Source organism: Lemur catta, chromosome 17 (genome assembly GCF_020740605.2).
Source record: "Lemur catta isolate mLemCat1 chromosome 17, mLemCat1.pri, whole genome shotgun sequence".
Classification (NCBI taxonomy): Eukaryota; Metazoa; Chordata; class Mammalia; order Primates; family Lemuridae; genus Lemur; species Lemur catta.
The window spans coordinates 41,425,894-41,440,680 of NC_059144.1; the positions used below are offsets into that span (position 1 = coordinate 41,425,894).

Sequence of the window (14,787 nt, forward strand, 5' to 3'; positions counted from 1 at the left end):
GGCATAAACAAGCTATCGGTAAGGTGGCAAAACTGTGTTGATAGTTTAGGCACATACTTTGATTAATTGTACTGCTTCTTGCTTGAGATATAATAAACTACATTTTTGATTGAAAATCGGGCACCTCATATTGAATAACCTAACATAAACCTTTAATAATTCAAACTAATTTGGCTAGGGAAAGAAAGTCACTGTGCATTACTATTGGTTAACTTATAAGCCTACATTAATGAAAATGAATGCCAAAAGAGCACAGAATCATGATAGAAAGGCTGATGAACATCCGAGGTACTTGGATTTAGGTTCCAAATACTAACCTAAAATAAATTGAACTAACTTCCTTATTTCTTTGGTTCAATTGTATATGTGGGCTTTGCATACTTTGTTTTTAAGAAACTGAATATCTAGGCCAGGCGCGGTGGCTCATGCCTGTAATCCTAACACTCTGGGAGGGTGAGGTGGGAGGATCGCTTGAGGTCAGGAGTTTGAGACCAGCCTGAGCAAGACCTTGTCTCTACTAAAAATAGAAAAATTAGCCAGGAGCAGTGGACACACCTATAGTTCCAGCTACTCCTAGCTACTTGGGAGGCTAAGGCAGGAGGATCACTTGATCCCAGGAGTTTCAGGTTGCAGTGAGCTATGATGATGCCACTGCACTCTAGCCTGGGCAACAGAGTGAGACCCTGTCTCAAAAAACAAAAAAACTTGAATTTACTACCTGTTTTGAAACTAAGAGCAATGAGCAATGATATTAGAACACTGGATCTGATTGTTAAATGAAAAAGTAATATTTCAACCACAAGGAAGTTCTTTGCTTAAGTTTACAAGAGGAACAGTCCTGCTAGAAATAGTCTAGCCTGACATTTAAATACCTAACGCAAGAAAGTAACACATTTTTTTTATCTTGCTAAAAAGAACAATGTAAAATAAAGGTCACATGTGCAATTTCCATTCAGTAATGAAGGGCTTAGCTATGGAAGTTGTTATATTTTGCTACTGTTCATTTGACAGTCTGAATACATTTTGGTAACAATAAAAACACAGACCATTTAAAATTAGTCACTCAGGGAAGGCCATTAAGTGAGATTCCCACTCACAGAATCTTTGACCCTCATTGAGATTAGGTGCCATATAACTGAAGCTCTGAGGAAAGTGAGGGAGCATGGCTTACGGACATCTAGGGGAAGAGTCTTCTAAATAGAGGAAATGGGAAATGCAAAGGCCCTGAGGCAGGACCTTGCCTAGAGGGTGGCTGAAGCAGTTCCTAAATTGTTTTGTTCTACAAAAGCATGGGATCATAGTAAAACAGACTAGAAAATATAGAAAGGGGGAAAATTACCCATAATCCTTATACCCAGAGATAACAGCTGTTAACATTTTGGTCTATAGCCTGACCAACTTTAAATAAGCTTCTTAAGATGTCTCACTTAGCATCTGTATGAGTTTGCTAGGGCTGCCATAACAAAATACCACAGACTGGGTAGCCTAAACAGCAGAAATTTATTTCGCACAGCTCTGGGACTGGAAGTCCAAGATCAAGGTGTCAGCAGGTTTAGTTTCTTCTGAGGCATCTCCCCTTCGCTTGCAGATGGCCATCTTCTCGCTGGGTCCTCACATTGTCTTTTTTCTGTATATATACAATCTCTGGTGTCTTTTTATGTGTCCAGATTTCCCTCCCATCTTTTTTTTTTTTTTTTTTTTTCTTAAGGCAGGGTCTCACTCTGTTGCCCGGGCTAGAGTGCAGTGGCATTGACCATAGCTCACTGCAACCTCAAACTCTTGGGCTCAAGCAGTCCTCCTGCCTCAGCCTCCAGAGTAGCTGGGACTATAGGTATATGCCACCACACCCAGCTAATTTTTCTATTTTTGTGGTTGGTGGGGGTGTGTCTCACTATGTTGCCCAGGCTGGTCCCCAACACCCAGCCTCAAGTGATCCTCCCACCTCAGCCTCTCAAAGTGCTGGGATTACATGCGTGAACCACCCTGCCTGGCCCAGACTTCCTCTTCTTTAAGGCAACCGGTCAGATTGGATTAGGACCCACCCTAACAGCTTCATTTTAACTTGACAACCCCTGTAAAGGCCCTGCCTATACACTACTCTACATACTTGCCAGGGAATAAAAACATAGAAAAATAATAAAGGCCCTATACAGTCACATTCTGAGATACTGAGAGATAGGGCTTCAATATATGAATTTGGGGGGAATACAATTTAGCCCATAACACCATCCATTAAACCAGAAACAGTTTAATAAGTGAAAAACTTTGGATTGGCCAATATCTATTAGGCAGTCTAGAAATATTCCCAGTAGGAGTTGGAATGTATATAAATATCATAACTATACCATATACTAAATAATTACAAGAAGCATTTATTCCATTTGAACAGTAGTTTTCAGACTTTTTTGGTCTCAAAATCCTTTTATATTCTTAAAAATGACCGAAGACCTCAAAGAGCCTTTGTTTATGTGAGTTATAGCTATTAATATTTGATAAATAAGAAATTTAAACTGAGAAATTAAAAAAAAATATTTATCATTTAAAACTAACCACAACAAACCATTATGTGTTAAGATAAATAATACATAATATAGCTTAAGAAACAAAGTACAAAATAAAATTAGTGAGAAGATGGCATGAGTGTGCAAATTTCTTTAATGACTGGCTTACAACAACAGGGAGCATGAGAAACTGAGGTGAGCTGGAGGACATATGTCCGTCCAATCTAAAGGAGACAGTCACTTCTTTCCTCTGGTCAAATGTCTGTGGGCCAGATTCTGCACATGGACCACCGCTCTGTAACATCTTAGGTCACCTAATTGCTCCCCAAATCCTTTTGAGCTCTAACATCCTAGGTTTAGCTCAGAAAGTATTTTAAACCCTTTGTCAGAAGAGAAAGTAAAGATTGGTAAATGGTGTACTAATCTGGCATAGGGCAGTTAAGTACTGCTAACCTTTAGCTAAATCTTGAAGAATTTAAGTCCATAATCTACAAAGTTTCTAAAGTAGACTGGTAACTTTTAATTCATTTTTTCTAACCCCTAAATTTTAATTTGCACTCAAAAACTGATTAAATCAAGTCCTGATATTGCGGCTAAAATAAAAAAAAACTGATTAAGAACAAAGTTTGGAGAACAGTAACAGCTAGTAGAAATCAGGAATTACAAAAATTTACAAATTATAGAGTGGTTCATTTAATCTTTCCTGATATTTAAATGTAAGTGGCTAACTGCCACCTGGTTAGCTGGTCTACTGAACTCTACTGTGCTAAGAACATAATGTTCTTGATAAGGGACCATTCTGGGGCTCACCATGTTCACTGTGTGTAAAACTGTATTCACTACACATTTGTAAGCAAAAAAATCTACACATTTCTGGGCTGCAATGAAAAAAAGTTTGCTAGGCTTTTTACCTGCTTGTCAGAATTCCCCTATACATAACTATTAGAAACATTTATGCACATACACCTTCTTTCAGTGTGATAATTACCCAATACTTATCCAGCACTTTGCAAGACAATATAGTGGGGGTGGGGGTGGTCGCTAGGAATGAAACAAAACCAGAGGCTTTCCCATTAGAGTCTAAAGTCTCAGTGTGGAAACAGGAGATACCCATTAAAGATCAATGGAAAAAAAACATTATCAAAACGTATGAGAGGGCCGGGTGCGGTGGCTCACGCCTGTAATCCTAGCACTCTGGGAGGCCGAGGCGGGTGGATCGCTCGAGGTCAGGAGTTCGAGACCAGCCTGAGCAAGAGTGAGACCCCATCTCTACTAAAAATAGAAAGAAATTATCTGGCCAATTAAAATATATATAGAAAAAAATTAGCCGGGCATGGTGGCGCATGCCTGTAGTCCCAGCTACTCGGGAGGCTGAGGCAGTAGGATCGCTTAAGCTCAGGAGTTTGAGGTTGCTGTGAGCTAGGCTAACGTCACGGCACTCACTCTAGCCAGGGCAACAAAGTGACACTCTGTCTCAAAAAAAAAAAAAAAAAAAAAACGTATGAGAGGAATAGAACCTACCAGAGCATAGTGTTTAACCCCTGAGAGGTCATAAATCCAGTTGAAATTTGATGACAGCTGAAGAGGTTGGGGCCCTGTTACTAAGACGACTGCACTTTACCTTAAGGGTGACCAGAGGGGAGCTGCAAAAGGTTCTTGAGTGGACAAGTTATAAAGCAAACACAAGTCTCCTGGGTAATGTTCAGGATGGACTGGAAGGGCTAGAGGCCAATTTAGGGATGCCCTACCGCTAATCTCAGGATATAAAGCTAGAAGCATTTGCTTAGAGCAAATACCAAGACAGAACATTTGTTACCAAACTTCTTACAGGCCTGGATAACAAAAGCAGAAGGAATTAATACAGTGGCAAGTATTCATTTGCATGACTAACGTAGTAGCTCCTGGTTTTGCAATGTGGCCAAAAAACAACAAAGAACTGGCCTGTACACAGCAGGCTTCAGATAACTATTTGTTGAAAAATAAAAAATTTGAGCAAAAAAAAGATAAAAAGGTCTGCAAACTCCACTTTATATATTAAAAAACAGAAACCCCACAAAGTCAACTCATTCTTCCCTGTATGTGTAAACTCACATCAATGATCTTTGGATACCACACAGAATCACAAGGTAAGGAGGCCTGGTCTACCACTATTTCTAAAAGGCAGGTCAGAGTAATGGCTATGTTATCTCCCACAATCAGAATCAGAATGTACTTTAGAGTAAATTCTATAATCTTTCAGCAGAAGATTAAGAGCGCAGACTTGGGATCAAATTCTGGCTCCGCAACTTTCCAGCAATCTAGCTGTATGCCTGAGCAAGCAACCTTGCGCCCCAGTGAAGCAGGGACCACACTGCCTGCAAGGGGGAATAAATGAGGTGAGATGGGAAAGCACTTTGTATAACACCTGGCGCGTAGTAAGCTTGCCACTGAACCCCTGCATCAGCACACTGCATTATCCATCATAAAATACAAAACAAAAACCCCTCACTTGACCCACTATCTCCTTTTAGCTACCATCTCATATCTTTGTTCCTTATTAGCAAAAAACCTCAAAAGGGCTGTCTAGACTCCTTGTCTGTGATTCTTCATCTCACCTACACCTATTCCAACTGGGCTTTTCCACCTAACACTCACGTCAGGGGTACCCAGCAGGACCATCTAAATCCCAAAGCAAATCCCTCCGTCAATGCTCAGCCCCTCCCCAGTTACTGGAGCTCTGGGCAGCACTCAATCCTCTCTCTTTTAACTGTCAGCCTCAAGCTCTGTTTCCCTCCTGCTGCCAGGCCTCAGGGCACGGGAGCTCTTCGTTTGCCCCTACCTCCTGAGTGATTTTACCCAGAGCAAGGCTCCAAGTAAGCTGATGACTCTCCAATTTACATTTCCAATTAACTGCCTCCTAGACATCTCGATGTGGATGCCTGGTAGGCCTCTCACACTTCAAATTCTTCGGAAACAACTCCCTTGCACTCCTCTAAAAACAAAAACTAGCCATTCCTCAAGCTCAGGATATGGAATAAATATTGCTCTGGCCAAAAATCTTAGAGACATGACAAGAAATCTTTCCCTTATACTCCACATCCAACCCATTTCCAAATCTATCCCAAATCTAGTCCTTTTTTAGCATCTCCACCATGACTGCTGGCATCCACACCACCTCAGCTTCCTAACTGGCTTCCTCATCCACCTGGCTCTACCTACAGTCTATTCTCCACAATAACCCTTCTGAAGGTGCACTGGCACCATCGCTCCCCTACTATCGAAGCCCACCCTGGCCTCCTGCTGCAACTGGAACACACCCTACCTCCTCACCTCGCCTACAGAGCCCTGCATGCTTTGCTAACATCATTTCCTGCCACTCTTCCCCTTGCTACCTCACCCTCTTTCAGCTACAACAGTCCTTCTTGAAGTTTCTGAAGAGGCATCCTTATTTCCTGCCTCTAGCACTTGCTAGTCCCTCAGCTTGGAATCCCATGTCCCAGTGCTGTGAATGGCTGACTGGTTCTCTTGTTTCTCAACCTAAGGTCTAACTTCCCATTCCCTTGTCTTGTTTAATTTTTCTTCACAGCACTTGTTGCCACTTGACATTTTAAATATATTCATTTCCACTTCACTGGGTGTTTATTATCTGTCTCTCCCATCTGAATGTAAGTTCTATGAGAGTAAAACTTTGTCTGTTTTATTCACTGTTGAATCTCTAACACCTCAGAGTGCTTTGCCCTCTAGAGTAAGCTCTCAAATGCTTGTTGAAAGAATGAATGGACGGCTGGGTGTTAGCTAGGAATAGTATTTCAGAATGAATACACCTCAGTGTCAGAGAATTCTAACTCAGGTTTATTTCTGAAAATACAAGAGAAAAACATTCATAGCACCATTAAAAGGGAGTCTAATATTATAAGGACTATCAAAGAGGAGGCTTAGTATGAATTTTAAAGCCCAGGGAAAGTTATATTAAATCTTGATCTTAAAAACTATAAATCAAAAATAATGATCTTAAAAATTATAAATCTTCTCCAGAAACCAGTCTGCAGAGGCCCTCTCAGAGCCCTCTGCCAAGTACACCTTCACCCCCAAGGCCTGTGCTGTATTTTCTCTTTTTCTTTACATTTTTTTTTTCTGCTTTATTGTCTGACTCATTCTCTGAGCTTCTCAAGTTAGAGGTGTGACTCATTCAATCCTGCCTCCCAGAATTTGGTATTCTGTCTGGCATATAATGGTAACTCAAATGTTTCCTGGTTGAAGAAACGACATTATCTCTTCCTTTCCTATTGTAAATTCTAATATGGCCCACTGGGACCAAAATACTGGACATTGATACCATACAATTGAGATACCCAAGGTTTTTTATTTTGAGATAAGTACATTTTTATAACTAGTTTTATTTTTTTAATGATTGAGAATTTTAGGTAAACTTATACTTTTAAATGAGAGAAAACTGGTTTCTCACTCAAACCACTCAAATGGAAGAATTCTTCACTATAAAATGAACTTTGTTTCTTAAAATATGAATGAAAGCATGTTACTAACATTCCAAACCATTTAGAAACTGCATACAAAGTTAACACATCAACATTTTTTAAAAAGTAAAAAAGCATTTAATTCCAATGGCCTAACCACACTGGGAAGCTCTAGACCTTCAAGGGCTACTCCAGGGACATAAATCTAAATATTAGTGGAACTCAGAGATCCTGCAGACTTATGGATGTATCAGTCACAAGCAAGGACTTTATCCTATCTCAAATGGAGAGCATAAGTTCAAAATCATGATACAGTAACAATTTAGTGACTGTATTAAACAAGATACAGTAACAATTTAGTGACTGTATTAAACAACTAAATCCACATATGCCAAAGAACAGAAACAAGTCAGAAAACCCAAGAATACTCTAACATATGTTTTATTCCTATGGCACTTTAATCAATTGAATCAACAAATTTTAAGATTTCCAGTATTTCTTTGAGAAGCTGACTACCTAAAAGCAGCTGGAGAGATGGTATCTAGTTGACAATATAGAGGATATAAAAATAGACTCTTATAATCTTCCTAAACCAAGAGAACTACAGGCTCTACAATAGCTAGAAAGTATACTATGAAAATCTAAAGCTAATAGTATAACTGAATAGACTGTAACTATTAAAAAGTTAACTATGAAAATGTTAAGACAACTTCACCAAGGTGCTAAAATATCACAGTAATCCAAGACTTTTTAAAAGAAAATATTTGTTCCTATTCAGAATTCTTCTTTCCAGAAGGATTTTTCCTGGATCTGTGTCAGTATCAAAAGCCAGCCAGTTATTCTCTTGGCTAACTATAAACTGAAAGTCAGCAGCTGCAGGATATTACAAAGAAAATATGACAACCAGGTTGAAAAAGCATGAATATTTGATAGAGTTTTATACCATGTCACAGTAAAACATTTAATGCAATAATTTGAAACAGCAAAATGTTAAGATATTTGTGGTACAAAAAGGATTTTTGAAGTCCTTTAAAACATCTTTTAGGAAAATCATGGCCATAGAGCAGCAGCTTTCAAAGCATGTCAATCTTGGAAAACCCTGCCCTAGGTCTTGATTTTAAATGGTAGAGCCTCACAGGTTTTGCCTGAAAGGAAAGCTGCTAGTTAAAATTGGTTTGGTTGCCCAGTCAGGGAAGACAGTGAACTAAGCTAGGAATCTTTTCTTTAATTTTTCACTTTTTTTCTTTCTTTTTATTTTTAATTTTCCCCCCACCCCCCTGAGCTAGGAATCTGATGCTGCTCTAACTTCAGAAAATGAGGAGGCCTGGAAGGTGATACGCTGGGATTCCATGTACCTGAAAGATCGATATAAAGTCAAAGGCTGGCAACTTTTATTCCTGAGCAACCAGCAAGTGTAGTCTGGCTGCCTAGTTAGCCTGCCCAGATATGCATGCAGACTTTTTCTCTCCTTCTCTAGAGCAATAGTTCACCAAGTGTAGTCCCCAAATCTATAGTCTGGATCTCATCTAGGAACTAGCTAGAAAGGTAGATTCTCAGAACTCCTGAATCTGAAGCTCCAAGGGTGAGCCCAGCAATCTGGCAAGCCCTCCTGGTGATTCTGATGCTCACTAATTTGTGACCCATTGCTCTAGAAGAAACAGTGGCAACCTGTCATTCTTTATAGTCCAGACAATGTGACAACAAACAGCTGGTGACAAAATAAAAGACCCTGTATTCCTGCTGTGACGGTCAGTGACCAAGGCCAGAGATCAGATTTTCTCTGACAGAGGTGGAGATGAAGAGTAGGATGTGGGAGATGAGTCAGGACAGCTGGAGAAGGGGAGGACACAGTTGATTCTATGACAAAGTGCTTCTACAAATGCCAACTAATCAGGATTTTTCCTTTTTGAAAGGCTGAACAACCACTTTTGCTTCTGTTCCATCTGATAATTTTTTTCTCCATATATGTCAAATTTGTATATTTGGCTACATCAAAAGTGAGACCTTAGATTAATTCATTGAGACATTCAATAATTTTTTTTAATTAATTTTTTCAGAGATGGGTCTCACTATGTTGCTTAGGCTGGTCTTGAACTCCTTGCCTCAAGCAATCTTCTTAACCTCAGCCTCCTGAGTAGCTGGGAGCCGCACCACTGCACCCAGCTTTCACCAAGTATTTATTGAGCACCCACTATTATGTCAGGGACTGGGCTGGGTGCTAGGAACATAGCAGAGAACAAGAGAGAATCCTGCCCTAGTGAAAAGGCACAGAAAATATGCAAGAAACCATGAAAACTTCAGGTAAAGTAACTTAGAAGAGAATAGAGAACCATGACAGTGACAAAAAAACGTCATTGAATGGGGTGGTCAAGGATGGCTTCTCTGAGTAGCTGTGATCTGGAGAAGCAGTCAGGCTCGTGAAGATCCAGGGACAGAGCAAGAACAGAGGTGTGTGCGATACCACGTGAGGTCGGGGTGGCAGGGCCTTGTGGGCCACGGAACAGAGCTGGATTTTATTCTAAGCGCAGTGGGAAGGGCTTCCAGAAGGGGAGTGGCAGTTTCTGTCTTATGTCTATAAAAGATCATTCTGCCTCCTGTATAGAAAATGGATTGGAAAAGGGCAAGATTGGAAGCAGGAGGATTTTTCAGTCTTCCAGGCAAGAGAACGATGGTTCTGGTTAGACTAGGATGACACAGTGAAGACGATGGAGAGGAGGAGGATTTGACATTTATTTTGGGGCTACACCTACTGGACTTGTGATGGGGTGGATGTGAAGATGAGAAAAGCCTCCTACCTGAGGGTCATTATCATCTACCCACTGATGAACTAATTGGCCAACACAGAAACACGGCCTCGACAGAGAGGCCAGTGGTTGAAGGCACCCGAGATGCCTAGCTCAGACAGCAGGGAATGTGGGCTGGAAGAATAATGACTGGCCAAGAGCACTGGTCCTGGAGCAAAGCTGTCCCGGTTCCGCACCTGGCTCTGCAAGTCACCCACTCTGAGCCTCAGGCTACTTACTTCCTCATCTTCCCGACAGGTATTTGCCTCAAAGGGTTGCTGTGAGAAGTGAGATAATGTAGTTAATACAGTGTCTAGCACACAGTAAACCCTAGAAGTACAACTGAAAAGAAGCCTGAGGGCTTGCATATAATTGAGGATGAGGACTTTGTACATGACATGAGGGGCCCAAGCCCAAGAATGTGAGTTATTCAATATAAAGCATAAGCAAGAGCTTCCTTAAAAATAGACCTAACACTCGCTGGACAGCACCATTACCCAGAAGCGGATGAACAGTGGCCAGGGATGCTATAAAAAGGGCTCCTGAAATGGGAGGCAGCAAACACTTCTCATGAAAGCCCTTTCACCAAGATTAAATGCTCCAAGACCTAGGAAGAGCATGTCAAAATCCTTGCCTTTTCCATTTTCCTCCTAAGATGCTGGTGCATGTCGGGGAGGGAACTAGAGTCAAAATGCCTGGGCTCTAGTCTGAGCATCACCAGTTTCCCTCAGCTTTTGGCCCTTCCCACAGTAACACTGTGGGGTGGATACTTCCCCTGGTTCGTCACTGGGTTGTAGAGAGTTTGATGAGACAACCTAACAGGTAAGCCACAGTATGTAGAACACTCTAAAGCACTATACATGATGTAAAAATAGTATTAAAATATTTATTTCACCAAATGCGGCTCTGTACTTCACAGTGAGTGGCCTTTCAGAATTAAACAGAGGATTCCTGACTTCATATTTTGTATTCCATTTTTATCAAATTACTGTAGAGCCACAATCCAGGTTGGAGGTGGGGAGGGAGGAGGAATATAGATACAGAGAGAAAGAGAATGGGTGGGGGGAATAGGGTGGTTTTCAAGTTAATGTGTAGGGGAAAATCATGATCATCAAAATGAACCCTGGCAATCCCTCAAGAGAACAATAGCTTGCACTAGCCCAGCAAAGCCAAGTTCCCCTCCATCATTTGAGCAGATTGCTGTTCTTTGGCTGAGAACAGTATGAAGAAGTTAGTTGTCTTGAATGTAGAGCTTATGTTATACAAAGGGCACTTAACTGTAATTGGCACAAGATGCTCACACGGTGAGACACACAAGACTGAGACCAACTAAGGGACTATGGGTTCTCACCTCCCATCTCCAGCTCTCTGGGGAACATCCTTGAATGTAAAGGACAACTACCTGATCTCTACCGCCCATATGATTAAATCTTCATAAGCTGAATGTGGGTATGAGGCCACTGGCATGTAAAATTTTAAATCGTGCCCAGCTGGTGCTTACCTCTCTGGCACTTGGTTTCTGGTTAACTGTCAGGGAAACCTGTGGGATGCTGGGTGAGAGGAAAGCCACTGTTTTATGTCCTGCAATCCTGGCCAAGGGAGGAGGAAGTCACCTGCACAGCACAGGCATCCTGAGGGACGGTGGTGGACTTTTCACAGTTCCACCCTCTAGGATCTCTGCAGAAACCACACACTGCAGAACCAAGGGAAGTGGGAAGGTGGTGTAGCCAAACGCTGAACCATAAAAATCTAAGTTCAGCCCTTAGAGGACTCAAAGGCTTCACAGCTGTTTCCTGGCAACCAGAGGCACAGATTAATCAAGAGGCTCACTCTAAACCTGACTAATGAAGGCTTCGGGGCCCCTGACCACACCTCACACCTGAGAGACTTCTCAGGGTTAGAAAGTAGAGAGACCTGTGCACTCATTTTAGTTTAAGCCGACTGAGGTCTTTCTGCTTCCACTCTTAGCACTCTGCACTACTTTCACTGCCCAAGGACGCCAGATCTCCCCATCCTCCTCTTTGTAAGACTCTCACTCATTCATTCAACAAATATTTACTGAATACCTACTTCATACTAGACATTTGTTCAATGGCTTCCTCTGACATTTATTAAAATCCAAAGCCATATCTCTTCATCACATCTCCTTAACAGGCCTCCCTAGCACCCCAAGGCCTTTTATGCTGTTCTTTCAACATGCCAAGCTTGGTCCCACCACAGGGCCTTTGCACTCAGTCCATTCCTCTCTCCTATCTGTGACACATGCTGTAGGGTTGGCTCTTTCCACCATTTGTCTCATTTCAAACGCCACCTTCTCAGAGAAGCTTTCCCTGACAACCTCTGCGCTATCACATAATCTCCTTTAAAGCACTTATTGCTATCTGAAATTGTCTTATTTACTCCTTTAAAGCCTTCTCTCTGACTTGAATGGAAGCTCTACAAGGACAGGGGCTATGTCCATCTTGTTTGCTCTCCCAATGGGACGTAACAGACCCTCAGTAAATGTCTGTTGAATAAACAGACAAAAGAATTTTGGGAAGCCCATTTTGGGGCACCTCAAAGCCTGTTCTATGTTATCTAAATCATGCCAAGTGCTACTGTATTAGTATTTCAGTAGACAGCAGCTGATGATGCTTTATCTGACCCCGATAGCATTTATGAAGCACTCTTCAATTGGCAGGGTCTCAAGAAGTCAGAATCAAGTAGCTATCAAACCAGATTGTAGGTAGCCAATCTCAGGTGACTGCAAACAGGACTGAGTTGCAATACCACCAAAACGCTGGCCGCCCCAGGGCACACTGTACTCCCCGGTTCACAGCAACCCAGCGAGGGTTATTCTGGTGAGAAGTTTCCCCCAGCAGTCTGGCCTGACTCAGCCTCTCTCTTCTGAGAGTGCCTGTGGCGGTGTCTCTGTAAATGAATTGACTCAGCACTGTTCCAGCTGAAACCAAAATCTGGTAAAAGGATATATGGTCTCCTCTATGCTCCAAAAGACCCCACTGCTTTAACTGTAAAAGGCAGCTTGTAGTGAGTCACTTCACTACATCCAATTTCTTTTATCCCCTCCCCTAACAATCAGACAAGTATGGCTCCTTGGGGTACTAGAGGAGCAACATCCTGGAAAGATGGATTCCCCTCACCCTGTTTCCCTTAGATCACCAACCCTTTCCCAACGCTGCTGCTGCTGCTGTGGCCTTAAATAGTCCGAGGATTACAGTACTCAGGCTGGGTCCTGCAGGCCCATTGTGGGGGAACACTGTGGCCCTGTTTGGGTCCTCCACCAGAGGTAACCCACCTCACCCCATTTGGGAGAACCTCTTTGGCTCTACTCTGACCCCAGTGGAAACTTCACTGCCAGCCGGGGGCGGTGGCTCACGCCTGTAACCCTAGCACTCTGGGAAGCCGAGGCGGGAGGATTGCTCGAGGTCAGGAGTTCGAGACCAGCCTGAGCAAGGGCGAGACCCCATCTCTACTAAAAATAGAAAGAAATGATTTAGACAGCTAGAAATATATAACGAAAAAAAAAAAAAGAAAAAGAAACTTCACTGCCAGGCACCTAACGGTGCATCCTCACCCAAAAGTTCCCATCTCATCTGTTTGTCTCCTCACTCCCATCCAGCCAATGGGGGACTTCTGAGCTGAACCCACAAATCTGTCCCAGTTATTGAAAGGAGTGACAGTCCCCACAAAAGAGACACTTACACTTCTAGGGTATGCCTCCCTCACTTAATACAGGAAAAGGAAATAATTCTTCTTTAAAAGGAACATCTTAAAACCTGACCTGTTCCCACTCTCACCTACTGCAAGGGACTCCCTCAGTTGACATCCACCCCCCGACAGGCACCCCCGGGGCTCCCAGTTCGCCTGTTCTTCCTCATCCGATGTCGGAGGTTACACCAACTGCCCCACTGGGAGCTCGGAGGAATCCATCTGTCCCCGCAAAGAGGAGTCTGGTAATGATGGGGTCATTTCACTACCGCCCCGATCAGATAGATCCATCTGGCATCTGACTCCTTCTCCGCTCTCACTCATCCAGCGGAGACCCCCCTAACTCCCACCCAAAGCGGCCACCCCAAGGGCCCGCCTTTCCAGTCACCACAGGTATTTCCCCAGCTGACCCCATCCCCAGAGCCAACGCTGAGCCGTCCCCGTAACCAACGGGGCTCCTCTCAGCATCCCCTCAGGGTCCTCCTCCCATCCGGCCTGAGGGGCTTCTCCGATGGCCCCGAACAGACGTCCCAAGCCCGCCCCCTCATCTGGAACCCCAGCACCCAGCAGGGGACTTCCATCCGCTTTGGGGCGCCTCCTCATCCTCTGGGGACCCCCTCGGTCTTCCCCAGAGTCGCCAGCCCAGTCTCCTCCGGAGCACCGCGGGGCTCGCCCCTCGCCCACCCCGTCCCGAGCAGCGGCCCGGCCCTCACGCCGCGCACGGGCCCCCCAGGCCCCCGCCCGGGCTCTGGCCACCGCCTGCTCCTCGTCCCCCGTCAGGCCGCGCCGGTAGCCGCCGCGGAGTCCGGGGGACAGAGGCGGCGCGGAGACCCCGGCCCCGCTGCAGGGGCCTCCGCGAGTCCCCGGCTCCCGGCCCGAGCCCGCGCCCCCTCGGCCGACCGAGCCCGGCACCCTTGCTCACCCGAGCCCGTGGTGGCTGCCATCTTGCGTCGCTGTCGCTCGAAGGCCGGCCCCTTCTTCACCCCCCGCCCGTCCCCTGGCCCCGGTGCGCAGGCGTGCACGCAAGCGCAGAGGCTGTCACTGACGCCCGCTCCGGGGACCGGCGCGACCCGGCGCCGGGGAGGCTTTTTCCCTTTCCTTTTAGAGGGATGGAATATTTGCGTGCGCGAGGGCCCAGCGACCCGCAAGTCCCCCCGGGCCCCGGTGCGGGGGAGGTGTTGAAGTGCGGTGAGAAGGGCAGGGGTGGTTAGGCTGGGAAGGCGCGACGGGGAAAGGAAAAGGGGAAAGGAATGCTTCCAAGCGAGAAGCGCCTGTTGCGCCTCAGGCACTTTCCTTTCTAGCTGAATCCTCACAACATCTCTGCCACTTCAAGGTTAATGT

General features: G+C 44.3%; 1 protein-coding gene across 1 annotated transcript in view; it reads right to left on the minus strand.

The window, feature by feature from the left end:
- UBE2V1 (ubiquitin conjugating enzyme E2 V1) overlaps positions 1-14,450 on the minus strand; it is a 32,345-nt gene extending 17,895 nt beyond the window's left edge. Inside the window, exon 1 of the mRNA XM_045529256.1 lies at positions 14,369-14,450. Within this exon, the coding sequence (XP_045385212.1) occupies positions 14,369-14,390 (22 nt within the window). The 5' untranslated portion in view covers positions 14,391-14,450. The remainder of the gene's footprint in view (positions 1-14,368) is intronic.
- Positions 14,451-14,787: the final 337 nt, after the last annotated feature.